This window comes from Amia ocellicauda, chromosome 2, assembly GCF_036373705.1.
Source record: "Amia ocellicauda isolate fAmiCal2 chromosome 2, fAmiCal2.hap1, whole genome shotgun sequence".
Lineage (NCBI taxonomy): Eukaryota > Metazoa > Chordata > Actinopteri > Amiiformes > Amiidae > Amia > Amia ocellicauda.
Genome location: NC_089851.1, coordinates 8,611,309 through 8,636,644, shown reverse-complemented (window position 1 = coordinate 8,636,644; position 25,336 = coordinate 8,611,309). Strand labels below are relative to the sequence as shown.

The window sequence follows — 25,336 nt, the reverse complement described above, 5'->3', positions numbered from 1 at the left end:
AGCTCTTTTAATTATATGTCACACAGGGCCTCGTGGGTATGCAATTCAGTTCATTTGTTTTCTTTGAAACTGATGAGAATATCTCGGAAGACGTGAAGTATAAAAGACTAATTCCAATAAAGGGAAAGAAAACAGTGGAAATGTGGCGATCGCTCGAATAATAAAATGGAAGCACAAAATGGCAAAACCAAGTAAAAAGTTAGAATTACAAAATATATATTATGCAAAAGGGAAAGAGCACACTTTGTACACATGTCTATGAAGAATATAATACATTTCTGTACAGAAGCTTTATTTTTGAGACAACGCTAAGACTGTGAAGGTCTGTCTGAGTCTTTACATTAATTATAAGTGACAATGAGAAATACTTCTACAACGTTTACCGACCTTGTCATACAATGGATCATAACAGGATCAGACACTTGTAATTTTCAGAATTTCATCCATGGACTGCGGTACTTGTGGTCATGTGACTTTTCAAAGTGGTCCATAATCACAATAAAATAATGCAAGACATTGTTTCAATCCATGATCTGAAACCACATGCAACCAGCTTTCAGAAAATATTTTTAGCTGCACTATGGCGAGCAAACCCTTTTCTTCAATAAACTGGTAGAGCTTTTCTCTGGTGACAAAGAATAACGCCAAGCTGTGCAACACGGGAACGGCCCAGAGACTGCTGAGACATGGATGGCTTCCCTTCAAATAGCCTTTCATGCCGTCCTGATTGACTTTCGGTCTTAACACCAGCTACCTAAAGTGTATTTTGGTCCAGTTTCTAAAAGCTTAAGGCTCAGCCACATATTAACCCTTTCTTAATAAAGTGCTGTTCGTAATGACAAAAGTGCCACATACAGTTAAAAGGCCACCTCCCAGGAAACATCTCAACATGCCTGACCAACTCCCTTGACTAGAGACTTTAGTCAGAGCTACAACCCTATCTGCCACCCCACAAGCCTCTCTCTCTCCTCTGAGTGCCGTCAACAAGGTCCCAGACGCACTGCATTTCCGTCATTTGCAAATTGTTCACATGAACCCAAGGCGCACACACACTCACAGAGAAGTCAGTTTCAAAATAACAAGAAGTGAAGTGTTATAAGGTCAGCAATTAGCGATGGAAACAATGATAAATAATTGAGGGGGATATTAAAGCCTGACACAGGAGGTCTGTAATGTCCAAACATGGCTCACTCAGAGGGCTTGGGAATACGAGCTACTCCCTACATGGTGCTACTCTTTTATTTGCTGGTTTGCAATGCACTTTCAACATGGCAGGCTGCTGCAAGGGGACCGAATATTGAAAGATTGATTGAGTGTTTGGAAAGCCCTGTGTTCTCTGGTCCCAAGTCATCAATATCAAGTAAGAGGTACCACCAGAAAGCTAGTATAGTATAGCAGGAGCAATCCAACATCTCTTGAGGAAAACTGCAGTTCTAGAACTCTCTCTGAAGACGGCGATCAGAACGATACACATATTCTATCATAAGATTACAATTTTTCGAAAAGGTCACAAAATACAGGAGATCTTTTCTGCAAATTGAGAGAAGAGGTAACTTAACTGGCTAAGTGAGAATTTAAAGTACATTATGTCCTGTGTAAAAGGTTATAAGAAAAATGTTAGGGCAAAGGACTTGGCTGTCATATATAAAATGTGCAATATCTGAAACAAGATGAATGGAACATAAAGCATTGTTCATTTTAAATTATAACAGGGCATGCACTCATATTTTGGAGGGTATAAACAATAATTCCAGTGACAATAGGGCCACCAATCATAATTTAATTGAATTTTAATGTTAGTATTTTGTTGAACAAGGCGTAAATAATAGAACAACAAATTAGTGATATCTATATGACGAACAATCTTTCAGTACATTTACTTATTTATAGTATTGTGTGAGAGTTTATATATAGAAAGTTGTATGAGCTAGAAAACTTAACTTTGGTCTGGGTTTGCAAGATAAGAGGGGAAACAGCAACACAGTGTAACCCTTTATGCAAGCCAAAGGTACCTTACTATTCATTACACCTCTATTGCCGAAGGGCAGAGCAGATTGCTTCGGGATGTAAATTGATTGCTACATTGTAGTGTTTTCTGTTACCTTGGAACAAGCTGCCAGATTGCACATGAGGATCACAATACAAATGCTGCCTAACCCTCTAGCACAAGTAAGGTAATCTAGTTACTGATTTACAGACAGACGTGACCAAATGTGAAACCTGTAACATTAACCAGCGACAGCGGGGACAGTGGCGGCATCAGCACAAATCAAGCAGTGCAGCTTTCAATTTTAACATTAATTTCCCTCTTCATTGTGTTACTCTAGTGACCTGACAAGGGGCTTATGGTAAATGGACAAACTGCACATTTCAGTCAGTGACTCATTTAGCTACACACAGAACATCAATGAGGAAATGAAGGGGAACAAACTAGCAAAAAGCCAGCAGTAGCCACAAAGGTTACAAAAAACAATTTGATAAGATTCATGTTCATGTTCCTGTTCCTTAGAATACATGGCATGTCTCAGAATTGTGGACCCATCCACCAAGAATAGGAAAAATAAACATTATATACATGGTCATGTTCATGTTCTAGCAAATCTATAAGTTGCAATTCACTTCACTATTCCAGTCCGTACCCATGTTCCAGGTTCGAGCTCGCTTTACAGAAAATGGTGCCAGATATCTCAAAGGAGTTGTGTTGGTTGGACATGTCGCCAACAAGGGTCAAACCTGCACCACTGTTAAATCAGACATTAATATCAGGTTGTCATATCTGTTTCAGTATAAACTGGGTCAAAACCCAGTGGAGATGACAAATTTGGAGCGCATAAAGATGCATTATATTGAACCTTTCCCTTCCAGCATACAGAAGAGGTATACACAATTTAGATAGTTAATGAATTGGCTGATTAGATTGGAAGTGACTGGCTATGTCCTGTGCTTAACCCTTCCTTCTAAGAAATGACTTAACTCCACCATGTAATGACCCCATTAGAACGGCCCATGTATCAAACCCAGCTACCTCTTCTGACAGTTATTTACATTTATGCTTGATAAAGAAACATTTAAAACACAAAAAAGTAAGTAAATACAATTATAGGAGATATAGCATGTTTTCTAAAGGCAATTAATGGACCGTATACTGGGCAGTAGATTTCAAATTTAATTAATTATATAGCATCCTACTGGGACAATCATGAATGGCAAATTCTGAATTTGAAATTATACTTTTTGGTTGTTTTTCCACATGAAGCTGACAGTGGGTTAATGTTAATTGTGTGCAGGAACACTTGAAAGATGCAGACTATCAGGAAAGCCTCAACTGAACTGGTTTCTGAATTTAAAAATCCCGAAGACAACTAAATTACCACTCTGCATGGAAAGCGTACCTGTAATCGTGCAGAAAGCCAAGGGATGACAGGGGTTAGATGTGTCTGGAAATGTCGCAACTGAATTGGAAATCCAGTTGTGCTCACATAGCATAGCTTTAGCTAATTGCAAAGTGTGAACAATGCTGCTTTATGAAGTGAAGGGACAATATAATAGTACTTGTGATTACTCTGCTGCTATTCAATAGAATACACAAAAATAAAGAGTTTAACTGTTTACAGGATTTTCTTAACTGTAGTAATTATATAAAATATTTTGTTTTTGACAGCCCACTTGGTTGTATACAAAAATAATTGTATTGAAATATAGAGGCTCCAATAAGTATTCGTATACTGGCTGTATATACACTCACCTAAAGGATTATTAGGAACACCATACTAATACTGTGTTTGACCCCCTTTCGCCTTCAGAACTGCCTTAATTCTACGTGGCATTGATTCAACAAGGTGCTGAAAGCATTCTTTAGAAATGTTGGCCCATATTGATAGGATAGCATCTTGCAGCTGATGGAGATTTGTGGGATGCACATCCAGGGCACGAAGCTCCCGTTCCACCACATCCCAAAGATGCTCTATTAGGTTGAGATCTGGTGACTGTGGGGGCCAGTTTAGTACAGTGAACTCATTGTCATGTTCAAGAAACCAATTTGAAATGATTCCACCTTTGTGACATGGTGCATTATCCTGCTGGAAGTAGCCATCAGAGGATGGGTACATGGTGGTCATAAAGGGATGGACATGGTCAGAAACAATGCTCAGGTAGGCCGAGGCATTTAAACGATGCCCAATTGGCACTAAGGGGCCTAAAGTGTGCCAAGAAAACATCCCCCACACCATTACACCACCACCACCAGCCTGCACAGTGGTAACAAGGCATGATGGATCCATGTTCTCATTCTGTTTACGCCAAATTCTGACTCTACCATCTGAATGTCTCAACAGAAATCGAGACTCATCAGACCAGGCAACATTTTTCCAGTCTTCAACTGTCCAATTTTGGTGAGCTTGTGCAAATTGTAGCCTCTTTTTCCTATTTGTAGTGGAGATGAGTGGTACCCGGTGGGGTCTTCTGCTGTTGTAGCCCATCCACCTCAAGGTTGTACGTGTTGTGGCTTCACAAATGCTTTGCTGCATACCTCGGTTGTAACGAGTGGTTATTTCAGTCAAAGTTGCTCTTCTATCCGCTTGAATCAGTCGGCCCATTCTCCTCTGACCTCTAGCATCAACAAGGCATTTTCGCCCACAGGACTGCCGCATACTGGATGTTTTTCCCTTTTCACACCATTCTTTGGAAACCCTAGAAATGGTTGTGCGTGAAAATCCCAGTAACTGAGCAGATTGTGAAATACTCAGACCGGCCCGTCTGGCACCAACAACCATGCCACGCTCAAAATTGCTTAAATCACCTTTCTTTCCCATTCAGACATTCAGTTTGGAGTTCAGGAGATTGTCTTGACCAGGACCACACCCCTAAATGCATTGAAGCAACTGCCATGTGATTGGTTGGTTAGATAATTGCATTAATGAGAAATTGAACAGGTGTTCCTAATAATCCTTTAGGTGAGTGTATATTTATGGGTCTAACTATATGTTCATTTTCAATACTGAACCTGTTTATTGCAAATATACAAAAATAGGACTGAAAACCACAGTCTACACAACACAATTGACAAACCAATTCATTTTGTAAATTCTAAATAAGGTTTAAACTCTGTACACCACCAAACACTATACTTGTACATGTACAAACACTCATTACAGCCACTGTACGTTTATGTAAAAACAAACACACAGTTAAAGTATTATTAGCTACATTGGATCATCACACATATCTGTAGCATTGTAGTCAAATACTTATAATTCCATAATTATATGTCACGCCTGCCCAGGATTCCCCTGCATAGTTCACAGCTCCACCATACCTTCAGATTGTCATAAGGGCAAAGAAATAATAATAATATATATACCAATTAAATGCACAGCTAGAATATTTTGCTGCGGAGGGCGCCCACGAGAAGTTCAAAGATGCAAGAGTAGTGGGTACACAAGTACAATTTTTAAGGTGGTGCAGAACGATCAATCATTTTCCTCATGTTTCTAATTATAAAGGGTATATGTATGTGTTAATGCCTGCAGGAGACCCTGCTGCACCTACATCATTCATATTCATAGATGTCTATTAAAACCGAGCTGACAAGTTTCTAAGCGGGCGATTGTAGTCAGATGGCCAACAGAAGTCAACTCAAACTTGGGGTGGGGAGTTTCGTCGAGTCAGGTAGCAGAAAATAAAATAACTGCATCACCATATTCAGTATCAAATACAGACAATAAGGCACAATCCTTCAACCTTAAAAATTGAACGTAACTACATCCCTTAATTTTGCAAATATTCTATTCTAATTCTTGAGGTTAAAATACTAAATATATAAAAAAATCGAATATAAATCAGTCCTGGTTAGAATAACACTTAACCTAACCCACTAACGTATTAAAGGTTGTATTTGCGTGAAACTGGGGCAGCAATTCCCAAGCATACCTCCTGAGCATCATATTGTGGTCATATTTTCTTTAAAGAAATCTGGGGATTTTCATGACAACACTATTATTTGAAAGGCATTTGAGAGTTCATTGTGGAAAACAGTATTCAACTTATAAGGAAACGAAGGGCAGACATTCCTAAAATGTCAAAAAATGTTGAGCACTTCATGTAGTAAATCTAAAGTCTCTTTCTCTAATCCTCCTCTGGAAATTAATGTTTTCTAGTATCAACAGGTCAGAAAAACAAAAAAGATCAGTTTTGTCTTCAAGCACAAATTCTTAAAATCAGTATTTTAGGCACAGCTAATGCTTAGAAAAGTTTCTGCATGACGCGAGATACTTTAAGCAAATTAAACCCAAACAGGTTCTTAATGCTATTTAGAAAATTAAATCACTGACGTTAGCCAGTTAGATTTGTCCAGATCATCTACAGAGAAGCACTACAAACTGTCAGTGTAAGCTTCTGTTAGGTTTTTCCTTCAACGAATTGTGTTTATAAAATATACATCATCTGACAAGCACAATTCCATATCAGTGCATGCATATCTATCAATGACACAACCAGTTTCTGTTGGCCTGCTGTATCGTTAAATTGCACTTTAATTAAATTAGTCTAGCTAATTATGAGGGTCTAAATCAATCATTTAGTCAATAATAGGACCTAAGCATATGCTTTCTCAAAGTTCCAGCTGCCATCAATAATAAAGGACTGGAATGCACTTCTAGAATCAGAAGTTTAAAAGGGTATGAATTATTGAAAATTAAGTTACCACAATTTATTTTGTTCACATACTTGGGAGACTTTTAAATGATCTATGGATGCCTGAGGAGAAAATAAGTAAATCCATATAGTTCCTTTTATAAGTATAAGTTTTGGTTAAATGAACACTATGAAAAAGTGTCCTCAATCCCCATAAGTAAAATCCAATGTTTCTAATGGAACTAACAAAGGTTCGTGATGTGGTTAATACTGGTCACAAAAACAGTCCACTGTAGTACATGGTAGCAGTCAAGATTTGATTTAAAATCAGTCAAAAGGGTGGGAAATGGACTTAACACGTATTTACACGAGAAACGGAAGGGGAGGACTTCAAAATGTCTGAAAACACATTGTTCTGACCAAAATATGAAATCATTATGAATGATTAATGATTGTGTCCTTTAGCCAATCTGCACAGCTGCATATTGTTTCAATGAGGAAGCATGATTTTCAGTTAGACGCTGATGTGAATGAGTGGTAACTTTTATTTACAATTTGTATTTAATATTTTATCACATTCTCTCCGAATATATGGGGGAGAAATATAAAAATCTCAGGTCTGTCAACCCCGCAAAACTGGCCCAGATAATATTGAAAATGTTCAAGGACATCTGACTGACATTACTAGTAATACACTGCATGCATATTCTGATAAACCAGAGGCCATTATTGTTACTTTTACCGTTTATTTACATTTGTCATACTACAAACTATTATCATGCATACATACGGTTATTATAAAGTAGGGACATTTATTACATTACTGCTTTTAAGGGCATGTGGTAAAATAGATATTCCAAAAACTGAATCTTAATGTTTATAAATAAATACATACATACAGGAATAACTGCTTTTGCAGAAAAATTACAAAATTATAATCATTTCAACAAACCACGAAAATACCAAATACAGGACTTTCTAATGTTAGTGTAGTGAAAGGAAGGACAGATGATTGCTTATGAGGGGTTGTGAAATCATTCATAATGTCCTTTAAGTAGCACAAAGATTTGATCAAATATTAAATGTGGATATACTGAGAGACTTGTTTATTACTCTCAATGTACTGTTTTTATTTTTTCAAAGAGCTTTAAGAGAAGATCAATAAATCAAGTGAATGAAGCTAAAGAATTCAAACTAATTTTTATGATCTTTCTATGCTAACAGCCTCTAGTTCTCATAATCCTGAGCTCTGTTTTCCGTTAGTTCTGAACTAACTCATCCCCGACTCATTCAAATGAAGATCTTCAGGATCAAACTAGTTTTAATTAAGAAAGATAGAGACAATATTAATATTCTTCACAGCCTTCAGTCACCTAGCAGGTGGAACAGCAACTGGTTTATTTTTCAAAGACAATCTGACCTTAATAAATTGACGGTGAGGAGAATGTGTGAAAATCTCTTGCATTTGTTTCTATTTTTACTTCATCTGCCTGTCTTGCAGGCTTATCTGCATCTCATATTCTCCTTCATCAAAAATACATTCCAATTTAAAACTGCAAGTTATTTCACATATGAAGGCAATAACTGAATCTAGAGAAGTTTTCACCTAGCTGTGTGCTTTGCCATTGCCCTTGTATAGGGCACAATTTTTTTAGTAATTTCTATAATACATTTTATTCAGAAATAAAAAATATTTCATTAATTATTCATTTTTAAGCAGGAAAACGTATTGCACATTAGTCGGTGCACTTGTGCCCACATTTTGTAGTCTGTTTCTAAAGTCTCGCTTTACTTTAACTTGACTGCAGTGCCGTAAGAATATAATTAATCCGCAGTGAACATCAAAACCATTTTTAACATTGTTTCCAGACCCATGGTTACGTTAATCATGTCTAGGTATTTAGGGAACCTCAACATCTAATAAAAATATGTTCAGGAAAATAATATTCATGGCAAAGTCTTTTGACCAAACATCAGTATAACGTGTTGTGTCCTGCTCGGCTTACTTTTTACTTTTCAAACACACTAAAGGCGTAGAATTTATGACATTCAAATGCACAGGACTATGATTTCAACTGTATTATTTCAACCACACAGACTCCTGTATTGTGGGAGTCCTACCTGAGCAACCACAGCTAAATGTTTGAGGTTTGTCATACAGTACTTGGGATGCTCCAGCTACAAACACAAGAGTAACGGCAGAAATTGATGAATCCATATTACAATGGCTCAGACAAAGCCTTCCAAAGGGAACATCTTCGCAAATGTAATTCATACTAGTTGCTTTTACTGAAGTTCAGTAACAATGGAAAAGTAGTGTGTCTGCTGCAAATGTCTCAATCTGCATTAGCTGCTTTAAGTGTGTCTACATTTCCACAAATACTAAGGCTTTTCCTACCCTTGACAAAATTAGCCCTGCTCATTAGACACTATGATTGAAATGTCTTTTCTGAATCAGGTCACCAAAACACAATGGGTGAATAGACCTACAAGAATATACGCTAATTGGATTTGTTCCTTACAAAAGAACAACAACAAATAAAGTTGCATACCATAAGCAGAATGATTTAAATGAGATGTTCAAGACCCACTGTGAAGGCCAGGCTAACCATTATTAAAAGCAAGATCATAAATCATAAACCCCCTCCCCTGATGCATTTTCCTGTTGAAGGGCCAAGGTTTAAACCATTATTGTTGAATAGTAACAGGATACAAACCCCTTACCCTCTCCCAAACTTAGCTCCAAAGAGGAAACCTTGCAGCTGATTTCTATAAACATTCAATGGGAGGGGTTCAATAAATATAGAAAAACATTTGGCAAGTTATTTTGAACAGAATTCGCAAAGCAATTACACAGTAGGAAAAAAATATTGCCAGCCCTGTCTATATTTAGTTGCAGAGTACATGTAAAATCAATTAAAGGAAAAGCTAAGCTACAATTTATGATAGAATCTTTTAATTTTCAAACCATTGGAGCTAATTAAAAAAAAGGGGAGAGAGACAAACTTTCTGAGCATTGTAAAAGGGTTCGAAGTGCAATATTAAAAATAAAAAAAGCCGTTTGACAGAATAAAGACCATTTAAACATGTCTTTATTCTTAAACTGTGTGTAATTCATTAATATTCACCCTTGGTCAACAGTTTCAAAAATATAATTGTTCCTAACAAACATACGAAGAAACAAAGACTCTCCCATTTGCATTCAAAAGGACATAATATAACATTACTAAAATTCATAAGAAATGGAAAAGGTCAAATTATTCCTGGGAGAGGTTTAACCTTCCGTGCAGAGCAGGAGATCTGCTCATATCCTCATATGCCTGTGAGCGCTGGCTACCATGTGGCCGACTCTGATGTGTGTTCCTGTGGAGTTGCTTGTTTATCTGCAGAAGAATCAAACAAACTTTTCTCTTTTTTCTCCCCTGATTAACCGTGGGCTCCAATCCCAAGCAAAACATAAAGCTTATTTAGCATTTGAAAGATTTTCATCACACTTGTTCAAAGATGTATAGAAGTAAAGGAGTACGCTCGTAGTGAAGTGTAATTACTTGACACAGCTTGGAACACAGAAGCGTGATTTATGTGCGGAGCCGTGAATTCTGATACACACAACAGCTGGATGGCTTTCATGCGGATGCCTAGCAATGCGTGAGCCTCAGAAGAGAGCGACGGAGAGAACATGTCATAAAAGAGGGAGAGAGGAGGGAAAAGATTGAAGTATGAGTGTGCAGGAGAAATAAATAAATCATACCATTCAATGATGTCCAATGGTAAGAGACCCTAATTTAAATAAATGTTAGTGATTATGATTATGATGATTATTATTATTATGATTATTATTATTATTATTATTATTAGTGATGACAATGCCACTGTAATAGTTTTAGAGTTTTAAAGAGTTTGGTGGAATTAAATTCAGTTGTATCAGCTTTAAGACTAAACATTGTTGTGTGAGGGACCTTGATGATGCTATTAGCAAAACTGTAAAAGTACAAATCTCTTGTCAAAGGGTATGATGGCAGATTTAAAATAAGTTAAAAGTAATTTGCAGGCTAGAAAACTAATTAAAAGCCTTTAGGTATCATAGTTAACTCACTGAAATCAGGTTACACTTTCAAGTCACAATTATTGAAATAAACACCTTCAGTAAAAAAACTAAATGTAAAAATATAATTCAGTTATTGATTCCCCCCCACCATAAGCAGAAACGTGAATAATTCCCCTAAAGTAAAATTGCAATGTATTCCCGGTGCTTAAAATTCATCCATCTTTCCAGATTGTTATCATATACCTTTCTCCATGGACATATAAATAAATGAGTGATTATGGAAATATAAATTGAAAGTGATCTCAATAGATCTATTTCGTTCCTTTTTTCAATTATATGCTTCAGACAAAACCTGCTCCAGAAGATAATGATGTTTCTTTAAGGCAGGCAGACAGAACGGGGGTGGGGTGGAGACACCTGCAGTCTCCAGCTGTTCTTCCATCAAGTCCTCGGCATTTTTATCTCTGCCCCCTAATACCGCAAACCGTTTAATAGCACTGACATTGCACAGTGCGAAGTTGGGATTTTCAGGGCTTTAACTTCGCTGGATACAGAAAGAAAGCACAGCTTCCAGTGTCTGTCTTTGCTTCTCCTGACAAAAGACCTTTTATACTCCCCCCGTATAAAGCATGCAACCGGCCAAGTTCACATTCAACGCGTATTGGTTTTATTTTCGTTCACGCGAAATTAACCGCTGTCAATAGAAGCCCAATGCAAGGGCTCGCCTTCGCCAGTAATGAAATGTTTACTTCCAGCTTAGGGATATTACATTTCTATGGAGACGTAAAATCACTGCTCTGAAATTAGCCTCATAATAAGTGAGAAGAGCTGGTTTTAACACAAGACACACAGCAGACCTGAGAGGCGGCATTTTGAACAGGGAGTGAGAATGACTTGGGAATTCAATCAGTCAGTCATGTAGACCGCCTTCGAAGAGCCCCACGATCAAAGAAATAAACAAAGCTGAACCCCATTTAATCTAGCAGGAGCTCAAGAACATTGTCATATTAGCTTTAATACATTTGTATTTCAGGTTCATTAGAACTTGCGCTCATAAGTGCTTCTCTAACATCAAACTGCGCCTAATTGTGTCCAGGTGTGGGCTGCTTTGAAAATGGCCACACAGAGGACTTTACCTTTAAGGTCACTGGTTGAGAACAAAATGCTATTGATCAAACCTAAAAGAAGAGGATGTTGAACTGCCATTAATAGATTATACATTGTTTTATAGCACTAGTATACATAGTATACACACAAAACACATGGCAATTTGATAGGAACAAATTGATTCATATTTTTTCTTTAATTTGAATGTATGGATGTTACTTTTCTTGGAATATAAATTTGGGAGGCTACAAGAGTATAAACGCAGGGGAAGTTTAACAGTCACTGATGCACTATGTGAGCTGAAAAATCAGGTTTATTCAGGTTAATGAAATTACCATTTCCTGATGGTTTATATTGATATGGAGAGCAAAACATGGACTTTCAACTGGCCAGTGAGTGAGCTGTAAAATGTGCACATCATCTCACGTCCAGATCACATGACCGCTCTCACCCGGAAATTATTCAACTCCAAATTGAATACATTTGTGATAGTTTTGCACCCCACCAATCTAATTTTAGTGGTGCAAAATTCAAGGTACTGCAAATGCTGCCATTTTATGCCATTTTGTTTTGTGGGCAGTAATACATGTCCCCAGTTATAAGCATTTAAAATACTCACGTTGCTGTTTCTATTAGCAGTACTAGTATTAGTTTCCCCAAAATTATTACAGCTTACTGCTTGAGCACTGTGGGTCACTGTGATTTGTAGGCAATGAACAGATACCCCAATGCTGTTTTCAGTGAATTCCCTGAACAATGTCTCATTCGAATCAAAGACATTCACAAACTCAAAATAGGAATTTGCACATCCATAATTATCTTGGTGAAAACAGATGCATGCATTTCATAGAAAACACAATTGATCATAGTAATCGATGGGCAAACATTTTCTGTTGCAATCGTTTAAATAAAAATGAGAATGCATGTTAAATTTTGAGTTTAATTCTGCTGTGGCAGTGCAAATTATTCAGCTGGAAATGGTTTGCAGTCTCACAGGGGGACACTACCTGTAGAAGCCATGTCCTCTTTGTCTTTCAGGAGAAGTGGAAAAAGTAGAATCTCACAGAACAAAATGGAAAAAATGGTAATTTAGGAATGCAAAACAATCTCAAGATGCAACATTGTAAACTAGAGACATCACCAACACGTACCAACATGCTTAATGAAGTTTAAATACAAATGTTCTCCAGGTGTACAAATACTGTCAGACCTCTTTGGGTGCAGTCTATTGATTATTAATTACCCCGGAGCGGAAGAACGAAGGGAATGACTTCTTTGCGGCAAGGATGACACAGTGACAGGCCTGCCAGTCGTCCCAGAGATAGGAGAGGAAAATTAAGCTGTGCTAACCTGTGAAACGCATGTCTGTGAGTAGGAGAGGAAAAAATCTCTTATTCTCCTGTGTAAATGAGATAAGAAAGGTGACTCATAACTTTCTTTGCAGTTATACCGCTGTGGCAAAGAGCATGAGGAGGTGACTTTGGTGTTTTCAGGGAGGGCAATGCGAAAGAAAAGCAATGCATCTTAAAATATCTGAACAAACTGGGATTTAATTCTATTCATAAAATTTCTCATCGCGATCAAGGCGATTATGGTTCTCGTTCATTTAAATGCCACCTTAGTGGAACTGCACTGCTTTTGTCTGTTTTATTAAAAGTATGTGTGCTCGTTGTCATATCTCATAAAGCTGAGGTATCTGGGGGAATGTAAAAGTCATTATTTTATTAAGTCACTCATGTAGAAAAAAAATGAAATAATGGCATAGACTAGATATGGTGTACTGACAGAAATCTCAATCAAGCTCAAGGATGTGTAAAAACTCCTGTATGAAGGTTATAAAGGTCACATTTATATATGGTTTCTGTTGTATTTCTGTACAGCATATGCATAGTAATTCCCTCTGTAGATTCCTCTTTGCATGTCACTTAATGGCACTGAAGCATTATTCAGAATGGTTCCCTTAATACATTACAGCAATTAGGGAGGACAAAGTGAAGGAATACAAAAGACAGACTAGTCAATGCATATATATGGAAATGCAGAAAATCCAGATATAAATGGTTACATTTGGGTAACATCAAGGACAGAATATGTAAAAGGGATCTGGGAAAGCTTGTGAAGTTTAACGTTGAGCTGGGTTTATGTCACAACAGGTCAGATTAACTTCATAACACGGTCACCATGGAAAGAGCAACTGTGAAAGAGACACTAACTGCACTTTCTGATGCTACGGATCTGCCAGAGAGATTGTACATCTCAAGATGCCCAAGATCAGTCTGAGTGAGATTGAGAGAGGAAGTTATTTCCTAGGATTGCAACATATAAATGACAAAAGACAGAAAGCCTATACTATTGAAAGTGTTTAAAAATCTACCAAAAAGAATAACTACACAAAATGGGGGGTTATTAATAAATAACACACAAGTTTCTGTCATTTTATATATACATCCTAATTCAGACCTCAGAGCAAATTTTTTGCAACCAGTTTCTTAGGGCAATTATTTGTCTTTTTAACAGACCTAGAATGGTGTTATACGACTATATATCATAAGGAATCCTGTTGTGGATTCCATGTCTTATCTGTTTTACTAATGTTGTGTTAAGCAGAAAACAGATTTATTTTTTAAACGCATATGTAAATGCATCTACTTTTTTTTTCACCTCTTTTTTTTTTTTTTTAAGAAATGCTTATACTCTTCACTCCACAATTAACTAATACTTCAGACAAGCAGAAAGTTGGGCCCATCGATGGCACTCCAGTGCAAAGTTAATGGAGTAGAACAGTTCCACCTCACTGACTCGGCTTCACAAGAGGCCCCCTGTACATTGAGCACTGCCATCCGCCTGACAGGTGCAGAGGAGGAAATTCTGCATATAAAACAACAAGGCATGGAGACGCATCTCCTTCCTCGTGAATAGATTTGAATTTATCCCACTGCTCCTAGTCAAGGTCAAAAAAAAAAAAAAACCTGGAAAGGCATTTTAAATCGTTCTGTCTAAACCTGCATCTTTATGTGTCACGAGACACAAAAGCAAAAGGCTTTAGCTATTTCAGATTTTGTTTTATTTGTCTCATCTCAAGGTACGACTGCGTGATCTCTTTGCTTGTGCTAACTGAGCGGAGACTTTTGTTCGAAATACAATTCATAAAACCACTGGTCGAAACTGCCGTTAACGTAATGCCCCGTTCACTGACAAAGACCAAGGAATAACCAAACAACAATAAGACCATTACAAAAAAGAAAAGAAAACCCAAAAAATAAATGTCTGTTTTAAGTCTCTGTGATTATTAATTAAGCTTTGAAAGCTCATTAGTATTTCAGCTTTCATTGTCTTTCCTTCACAGCAGGCCAGTCCCCCCAGTCTCCCCAGTGAGCTGACATTTACACTGTGAATAATCGAAGAGAACAGAGAAGAAAGAGGAAAAAAAAAACCTGACTTGGTTACCAGGGAAAAGGGTGGACCATAGAGAATTTTAAGGACTGTAATATTCCACCCCAATACTGACGATATAGCAACACCTACTGGCAAAGCTCTACAGTGGGTACATTTCCATCTGTCAAATCCAGAAATAATTCTATGCAATTGTCAACACAAAGCCAAAGGAGAAAAGGTGGGGGAAGCATGTCCAGCTGTGCAGAGCACGTGTTCCAGGGATGACATCCGCCAACACATGTGGGTTTTTATCCTGGAAGAGCCATTGGACACCCAGAAGACATGCGTTTCTTTTGTCTGCCTTACTGGACGTCACTAATGAATGCAAGAGTAGCTCTCCAAAAAGGAAGCATGAGTGATAAAAAACGTCTGAGCTCGAGTGTCTGAAGTGGTTTTTATTTGACTAAGTGATTTATGATCCTTCCACACAAAAGGTATCTTTCAGAGCGCACAAAGTTATTGTGACAGCAACGTGGGGAGAAAGTCGGTCTAGAACTATGCAAACTGCGCTCTAAAACAAATACACACTTTTAGACAACAAGTCTACAAAAGGGGCGATGACAGACAAAGACAATTATATGTAGACACATAATCGTGTCTGAATGTAGGATCATTTTAACAAGTTCTACACCTAGTATTCTTATTTTAAAAAGCAAAATTATAATCTCTTAAAAGATACAGCCTATTATTAAGATCATAAACCGCAGCAGAAATGAGTCCGCAAAGTCTGCAGAGAAGCCGGGGGGATCCGTTCACCTGCTCTCTTCTAGGCCGAGCCGGCTGTATCCAACTCAGTGGATTAGCAATGTCAATACCCCAGGGCTCCCTTCCACACACAGACAGACTGTCCTTCAGTCTGCAAGGTTTCCACGGCCTGAATGCTAAACGCCATCCAGCAATACAGAACTAACACCATTTCACACTACTGGCACGGAAAACTATATTAAAATAAACTCATCTGCTGAGCTCTGGAAAGTAATATTAAAAAATACAATTCACAAGTGCTGAGAGACACAAACTTTTGATAATTCACTAAATCGCTGATTTCAAATGCATGAATGATGTTGAAATGAATTAAAAGGCAGGGTAAATGTTACATTGTAATTAAAAGTGTTTGATACAATGGAAAGTTAAAAGATAAGGAGGGAAGTGCAGTGTATAGAAATGAAGGTCCCTATAAGTGTTACCTTGCTGTCAGTACACAAGAAATATTTTAGGAGAACTACACGAACTTAAAGGTGCAGTACTTCACATACTACACATAAATGTGTATATATTTCAGAAGACACACAGTTTGCACAGTGTACAAATACATGTTTTGTTTGGTTGTTTTTTTACCAATATACCTTATTTTCTACTTTTCTATTTTTATGTCCATGTCTCTGCCTCCCTTTAAACTTTAAATCGGCAGCTGCTGTACTCAGGATAGGGGTCAAATACATTTGCCTGGCCTTCGAGTACTGTTAAGATTGTGTTCACCCTTGCTCATCAAGGCGAGACCTTCTAATCACAGTGCTACCAATTAAGTGGACTCATACTCTCCTGTTGCTAAACTTCTCCACCTTTGAAGGTGACTGCTCTGAAGTGGCTGAGATGATGATTAACAGGTGAATCTGAACTGAGTTTCAGGGGGGGTGATTGGAAGAGCAGTAATGAGAAGATCTCACCTTGATGAACAGAGGTGAACACTACTTTAAAAGTATTTGAAGAGCTTCAGAAATGTATCTTACCCAAAGTCTGACTGACGTTGAATCTTAATGACGAGAACGCTCAATGACTTCTGGGTTTATTTTTTATTCTGTCACAACACAATTTTGTTGATTGACTTGAGGTGATTGTATGCCCATTATATCCCAGCCTGAAAATAGTACATCTTTGCATAACTAATGGGGAAAAACTGTCCCATTGAACGGAGTATTAGTAAACTTCAAGAACGACATCCCAGTGGAGGTGTGATTGGGGCTAAGTAACTGAATTAATGTAACGTGTCAAAAATTAACCTCAAGAGACTCGGAGGCTCAAGCAATATATGAAGGTAACTACAAGTAACCTTGTGTTGCAATTAACTGATTTTTCAGAGTTTAATTAAGCAACAGAATGAGTTCAAAATAAGATTAAATGGACATTTGATCAAACATACACTCAGCAATGTTTAAACCCTGGGTCAAACCAATTTTAAACATCTGAATTTCACAAAGCATGGAGAGTCACCTGCTCACTGGAAAATTGCTTCATACATTAAAATCTATGTATGCCTGTGGTTTTAAAAAAATCCTAGAGTGAAATGCAGACCAGCATTCTTCTGACTGTTATTTATCCCCTTATATGCATGTCAGGGGAATAATGTGAGTGTGTGTGTATATATATATATATATATATATATATATATATATATATATATATATATATATATATATATATATATATATATATATATACACACACACACACACACACACACACACACACACACACACACAGATTGTAGAGAGATTGAAATAGAATTAGCAACTATGTTCAGGGTTTTATTTATTCATTATAAATACAGTATTGCTTTTATTATTATAAGGCTCACTAATCCACTGGTCAGATGATTAACTGTGTAATATGACAGCTGTCAAGATGTTTACAAATCAAACTAATTCTGTGATGTTCTTTTGGCAGACTTTTTTCTTTTTTCTTTTATTTGCAAACCCATCATTTACAGAGAGCTGGTAGGCTTTAAATGTTTACAGTATTGGGAATGGCCCACAGTTCTTAGCTGGTGGTCACTGGAGTCTCTGCAGACAGGATCTGTCTAGTGAAATGCCAGAACTGCTCTATCCCCATAGTCCCGGGATCTGAAGTTGACTAATAGTTTCTGTACATTGCAAAAGCCCTCGGTCTGTTCACGGGAATCCATTAGCATTCATCACGCAAATAGCAAGTCAGCTTTTACAGCTGTTGTTTGCTTTAAAAAATAAGTCATAAATGAGTTGTTTTTACAGGTCAATATCTAGCTCCTGCATACACTTGTGATTTGATTTCTGTAAATTAGTTGTGGATAAAAAATGACTGACTATATTTACAGTTGCGATGGTTTTCCCAACATTTAGGCATAAGCACTACTCTGTTTTTCATCAGAAATGTACAAACAGAAGAACGCGGGCTATTACAAAGTGTGGGAAAACATGTGACTCAGCAACAGATGCGATTTATTATTCTATAAAGGTCATTTTAAATCTATACGATTTACACTTGCAATGAAGAGGAAAGTTCGCCCTTCAGTGCATAACAGCGAGTGCATTCTTAATTCATGATTCAAGGCACATATATTATTCAATATATACATGTTTTTTATCTATTTAAAACTATAGACATACATAAGTCAGCGTCACATTAACAAGCTCTCTCACTGCGTATTCAACAGGATTACATACAGAAGGGATGAAGTAGAGCAAAGATAAAAACAGACACACAATGAATGTATGTTTGTATGTATAGGTGATGTGCAAACAGATTATAAAGAATGTACCATAATCAAATTTTACATTCCTTAAAGGAGATAAACTAGGTAAAATACTATTATAGTTGATTATTGTTTATCACGAGTAACCCCTCTTCTATTCATCCCAACACTGCCTGCAATCCCTTCTGATTTTCCTCCACTCCGGAGTCTCCACTTTAACTCATCCGAATATGACCTTTCAGTTTGTTCCTCGGCCTCCTGCCGTCTGGAGTCTCAGCTCTATTGATTGCCCACCCCACGCACATATTACCCATTAGACCCATCAAAAGGTCGGACTAAATTCAAGTCAGTGTAGCACACCCCTACTTGCTACAAATATTATTTTTCCACTGACAAATCCAAGGACGATCCTGTAGTAAAGGATTTACAAGGATGTCAATACTGAGTGTTAAATAGTTTGAGTGAAATGTGTGAGATTGTGAATGATAAACAAAAGCTAATTACTTTCATTCCACTTGGAAGGACCCTTTCTTTTATTTTTTTGTAGCAGTTTCATTTGATTTCTGCAGTTTCAACTTTAAACAATCAAGGCAGGTGTGATGTACTAATTAGTGTCATTATTTATTGTTATCTATGGTTGTGTTTCTCTGAGACGCACTGTAACTGCTAAGTAAAGCATGAAAGACAAACAAACAAACAGAAATATTAATGTGAAATGCAAACTGGCACACATTCAGCACAACTATTGTCAGTCAAGGACAGAAATTACTAATGAAGTTCAGGGTTCAGAAAACAAATGTAAATGTGCATTTTTAAAATGTAATATGATACGATATGACCTGCCATCCAGTGAGAAAGTAATTTATTTATAAGCCTGACTCTGGACTCAGTTCATTAGTGTTTTATTATTTTTATTTATAGACAGTCTATAGAGAGATGATGAGGCATTAGGGCTATGAAATCATGGTCTAATCCTGCTTTATGTACTAATAATTACTAATAATGATGGAAATAATAATTGTCTTTACAGTGGGAAGGGAGTCTTTTGTCATGTGTCCTTCATTTGATAAGGCTGTTTAAAAGATAGTAAACCCACCTTCTATTGTGAAAACAATTCACAGAACTGAAATCGATGTACTTAAAATGTGTCAAACAAGTAAAGTGATATTTTAATGGCTTTCCTGTTTTAACAGTTTTCCATTTACCTAATATCCCTTCTTTTGTGACAGCGGTGTCAGGCAACACCATCCCTAATGAAGTTAGTCAAGGGTAATTGTCTGAACAGAATATTTTATTGTCTAAGCAATAAACTGCAGCAGTGGTTTCAGAGATTACGGTATAGCAAAGCAAAACCATCACAGATGAGAATTAATTTGAACTGATTGACTGGAAAATACTGTATGGGAAACATAGATAATGTGAGAAAAAATGTGAACAGCGCTCACTCGGACAGATTTTATTTTATTTTTTCAATAATGTATATGAAACAAAGTGTTGCAAACTCCTGAGTGCTGGAGAAAAAAAAGAGACCTGAAATAGGCAACAAATTAAAAAATATTCCCAGCCTCATTCAGCCGCCTTGATATAAATATACCTTACTGAATGCCCTCTTAACTGGATTGTCAGGGCTCTTCTCTCTGCCCCTCTAAGTGATTCTAAACCTCTAATTAATTATCCTGCAGATATGAAACCACCAAGAGGTGGGCTACCTCAAAGGTACGTGCTTACTTTATTAATCCAGAGCCCATTAAAGAAGGTGTATTCCTTTGCGTTTGGAGCTGCATGTGCGATGCATTTCAATTTCCTGCTGATGTGGAATTTTTCTCTGGAACTAAAATTCTGAATGGAAAAATATATATTTCAATTCATTTGACCTGTTCTGTGTCAGACCTTTGTTTAGTGTGAATTTTATTTTTGTCAAACAGCTTAAAACGAACACGAAAAGTAAAAACGGTACACAATACAAACACACAAAAGCTTCAGAAAACAATTCTGTAAATTAAGAAATGTAAGAACATCAGATTTATATTTTGGTAAGACTTTGTTGATGCTTTAGATCGAACAATAAGTATCTCAATTTGGTCCACAAATTAAGTTGTGACAACAGCTAATGGTGACATTGTTTTAACATATTTCCACTGCAGTTCACCGCATAAACATTATGAAATGTTTGTGTCTCAGACAGCTGTCATCTGGCAGTTTAATCCCTAATCCTAACTGGACTACTTTCTAAATGTGCATAAACACAGTGAATGGAACACTAATACTCAAGCATCTGAAACACATATGTGTCTTAATTCAATAGAACTTAATGTCACAACAGCAACACATGTTTCCTTAATTTAGTCGTTTTTTAGCAGATCTGAAAACCTATTCACAATGGAGCACAATGTGCCAGTTTCCTGCAGACAATGGTTTCAATGCTTTTCAGTGCAGGATTTAGATGCCTTTGCAGGGGCATGAGAAGAGGCAAGGATCAGGCCTGGCAGAAGACAATGAGAAACCTGCACCTTTCAGAAATCACACGTAAATATTTAAAAACATGGACATCCGATTCACATTCACATAAAAGAATACACAGACCATGCTAACAGACCGGATGCAAGCATCTGTTGTCTTTTTCTGCTTTGTATAGAATACATATTCCTGGTTGCATAACAAATATACAGACATGTTCAAATTTGTTGGTACCCTTAGAGCTCATTGAAATAATGCTTCATTCCTCCTGAAAAGTGAATAAATTAAAAGCTATTGCATCATGTATACTTGCATGCCTTTGGTATGTCATAGAATAAAGCAAAGAAGCTGAGAAGAGAGATAAATTATTGCTCATTCTACAAAGATATTCTAAAATGGCCTGGACACATTTGGTGGTACTCCTTAGAAAAGATAATAAATAATTGGATTATAGTGATATTCCAAACTAATTAGTTTATTTAATTAGTATCACATGTCTCCAATCTTGTAATCAGTCATTCACCCTATTTCAATGGAGGAAAGTAGTCACTGTGCTGTTTGGTATCATTGTGTTCACCACACTGAACATGGACCAGAGAAAGCAAAGGAGAGAGTTGTCTGAGGAGATCAGAAAGAAAATAATAGACAAGCATGGTAAAGGTAAAGGCTACAAGACCATCTTCAATCAGCTTTATGTTCCTGTGACAACAGTTGAAATTATTATTAAGAAGTTCATAGTGCATGGAACTGCAGCCAACCTCCCTGGGTGCGGCCACAAGAGGAAAATTGACCACAGATTGAACAGAAGGTAGTGCAAATGGCAGAAAAAGAACCAAGGATAACTGCCAAAGAGATACAAGCTGAACTCCAAGGTGAAGATACGTCAGTTTCTGATCATAACCTCCGTCACTTGAGTGGCCTGCATAGAAGAAGACCCAGGAGGACTCCACTTTTGAAAGAAAAACATAAAAAAAGCCAGACTGAAATTTGCTAAAATGCATATCGACAAGCCACAATCCTTCTGGGAGAATGTCCTTTGGACAGATGAGTCCAAACTGGAGCTTTTTGGCAAGTCACATCAGCTCTATGTTCGTAAATGAAAAAATGAAGCTTTCAAAGAAAAGAACACCATACATACAGTGAAGGAGGCTCAGTTATGCTTTGGGGCTGCTTTGCTGCGCCTGGCACAGGGTGCCTTGAATCAGTGCAGGACACAATGAAATCTCAAGACTATCAAGGCATTCTGTAGCGAAACGTACTGCGCAGTGTCAGAAAGCTCTGTCTCTGTCACAGTTCATGAGTCCAACAGGATAATGACCCAAATCACACAGCTAAGAGCACCCAAGAATGGATAAGAACAAAACATTGGACTGTTCTGAAGTGTCCTTCTATGAGTCCTGATCTGAATCCTATCGAACATCTATGGAAAGAGCTGAAACTTGCAGTCTGGAGAAGCACCCATCAAACTTGAGACAACTGGAACAGTTTGCTCAGGAAGAGTGGGCCAAACTACCTGTTAACAGGTGCAGAAGTCTCATTGAGAGCTACAGAAAATGTTTGATTGCAGTTATTGCCTCTAAAGGTTGTGCAACTAAATATTATTAAATATCATTTTTGTCCATGCCATTTTCATTTGTTTTATTATTTACAATTTTATGCTGAAAATCAAAAGCAAAGTCTGATTTCTATTAAATATGGAATAAACAATGGTGGATGCGAATTACTTTTGTCAGTTTCAAGTTATTTCAGAGGAAATTGTGCATTCTTCATTTTTTTGTGGAGGGGAACCAACAAATTTGAGCACGCCTGTATATCACCATCATCCTATATCAGCCTCCCAAAGACATAGTCTCCATTTATATCTATATAACTTCATACTGTACAAGCAGAGTTCACATCCTGAAATCGCTGGTGAGCATATTTCATCTGGTTGATATAACATCTGATTGTCAGACTGAACATTTCTCTTAACAGATATTCCGTGTCAGGCTGGTTGTGTCATAAATTGTATCTGCAGGAATACATAAGCTCAGGAGTTAATGTAGTGTGAACTCGGCAGGCAAGCGCAACACCTGTCCTGGAATTTCCTTGTCATAGCGCATCAAGACTTCTCACAGGAAAGCCAGCTCCAGTCGATGTCGCTGCTGGACTCGGCCGAATGCGCCAAGTGGAAAGAGTCTCAAAATAAAAATCAGGAACCCTGAAAATTAAACTGCTCAGCACGCCAGCCTTATCAAGCCTCCTTCCCTCTGACAGCACAGCTCAGGTCAACTACTGTGGTAATGGTTTCAACTTAAAATGTATTACTCTGTCAGGTCTGCGGAGTCTTGACTGACTGCTCGGCTGGATGAGCTCCTCGGCTGCCTTGGAAAGGCATATTGGCTTTTCAATGCAAAATGGTTCTTTTAACTATGATGCATGACTCAGCGAGGGATTGGAGTGCTTTCTCATCGTCCTTGACGGGGAGGGAAAGAGGAGTCTATTGCCAAGAACACCCACAATATTGCACAACTACCATGTGAGATTTGCGATGTGAACGTGTCACACAAAAGTTTTTTAAATGCAGCCGAGTGATGAAAAAGGCTCGCTAGACAGCACCGCTTCCTGCTGGCTTGAAGAACAGGGCCCTGTAACCTGACATGACAGACTGAACTGAGTAATGCCAAAGAAAGGCAGGGAGCCAATCTGACAATCTAGGAAATGTCCCCGTTTACGCACATATTAAACTTTGAGACTTAATTTACCATTTCCAATTGACTGGAGGTGAAAGTCCTTCAAGAAGAGAAGCACTCATGTTCTATTTTAAAACCAAAAGCAAACTTTAAAAGTATTAAATACACTTCAGCAAGCAGAACACACCTCAAGGTTATGAACGATCTCAATCATTTATTTATTTTTCCTCTTAATAATGAACTAACCTAGCTGTATAGAAGGCTTTGCGCAGTGCCATAAGGAAGCTGCTGATTTATTGACTCACAACAGAAAAATACCATAAATGAAGGTGTAAACACCATCATAGACAAAAACAATCCATTGCTATTGAAAGCTATTAGTTACACCTGGAGGTTATTTATGTTTGCAGTGGTGACTCATCTTTGTTTGGGCAACTTTATTAAAAGGGATAAAAACACTTCTCTGGGCTCTCTGCTGTGAAAGTTGGGTGTCAAGGAGCACTAAGGAGCACACTGAAAGCTCATTTAGTTTTGACTAAATTCAAACCATCAAATAATACAATACATGATTGCTGTACTGTAAGAGTATTGTATTGTAGAGAGAAAGCATCATCGACAGCAACTGACACGTAAGCCTCCCTCCAAATGCACATTTTGATCAGCTAGAGAATATCTAGAACACACACATCTTCTGGAGACGAGACACACCCGTCTGCCACAGGAATGGTTAATTGGCTTGAAGTCCTCAAAGGAGCTCGGGACCCTAGAGAGCGGGACGTCTGAGCTGTGATTTAGCCTCAGATTGCCGGTTCTGTCCCCAGCCTGACACAGATCGCACAGAAAGCTGTCGTGTCTCTCTCTCTTATGCAATTGACATGAATATTGCTTGTGTTATACGTGCTATTGGCTCAGAAAGGTATTGCGAAGCCCTTCACCTGACACGGAGTATATGCTGAAAGATTTCATTTGGCTGATGCAAAAAAACTGACATATTGATATGATATGGGTCTAAAAATTGAACGCAATGCTTCTAGACTATAGAATAACCTACTTCAAATAACTCTGTAGTCTCACTAAGGATAAACGAACATGTAAAACAATATAAATTAGGCCTGGGGACATTGTAGCTGTTAATAAATACATATACACAATTTACACTGAAGAACATTAGCTATGAGGTTGCAGTTGTGCTCCTGATTATTTGAACAGAATTACACAGGTGACAACCTTCACCCTGACGAACTGCACTCATGTTTCACAGTAATGACGGTACCTGTTCCTGTCGCTCCAGCCATCTGTCCACCATGGGATGATTGGCACTTAAGGAGGAGCGAGCATTCTCCCTCTGAAACTGAGCCGCCCAGTTCCCAGCATCCCTGGGAAGACTTCGATATGTATCCACACCGTCTCTCTGGAAATACAGGAGGGGATAAAGGAAAGGGGTATTTCAATCCATAATATTTGTACAGAAGAAATGACTAAAATAGGTTTAGGAAAACAGAGTTAATAGCATCATATTTATTTGATGGCAAGCTCTTA

At 37.7% G+C, this 25,336-nt stretch overlaps 1 protein-coding gene across 4 annotated transcripts in view; it reads right to left on the bottom strand.

Annotated features, from left to right (window-relative positions):
* Positions 1-25,336, bottom strand: part of pard3aa (par-3 family cell polarity regulator alpha, a) — a 353,698-nt gene that overhangs the window by 173,334 nt on the left and 155,028 nt on the right. For all 4 annotated transcript variants that reach the window (XM_066717599.1, XM_066717607.1, XM_066717623.1 and 1 more), the window contains exon 5: positions 25,071-25,208. In XM_066717599.1, the coding sequence (XP_066573696.1) occupies positions 25,071-25,208 (138 nt within the window). The remainder of the gene's footprint in view (positions 1-25,070; positions 25,209-25,336) is intronic.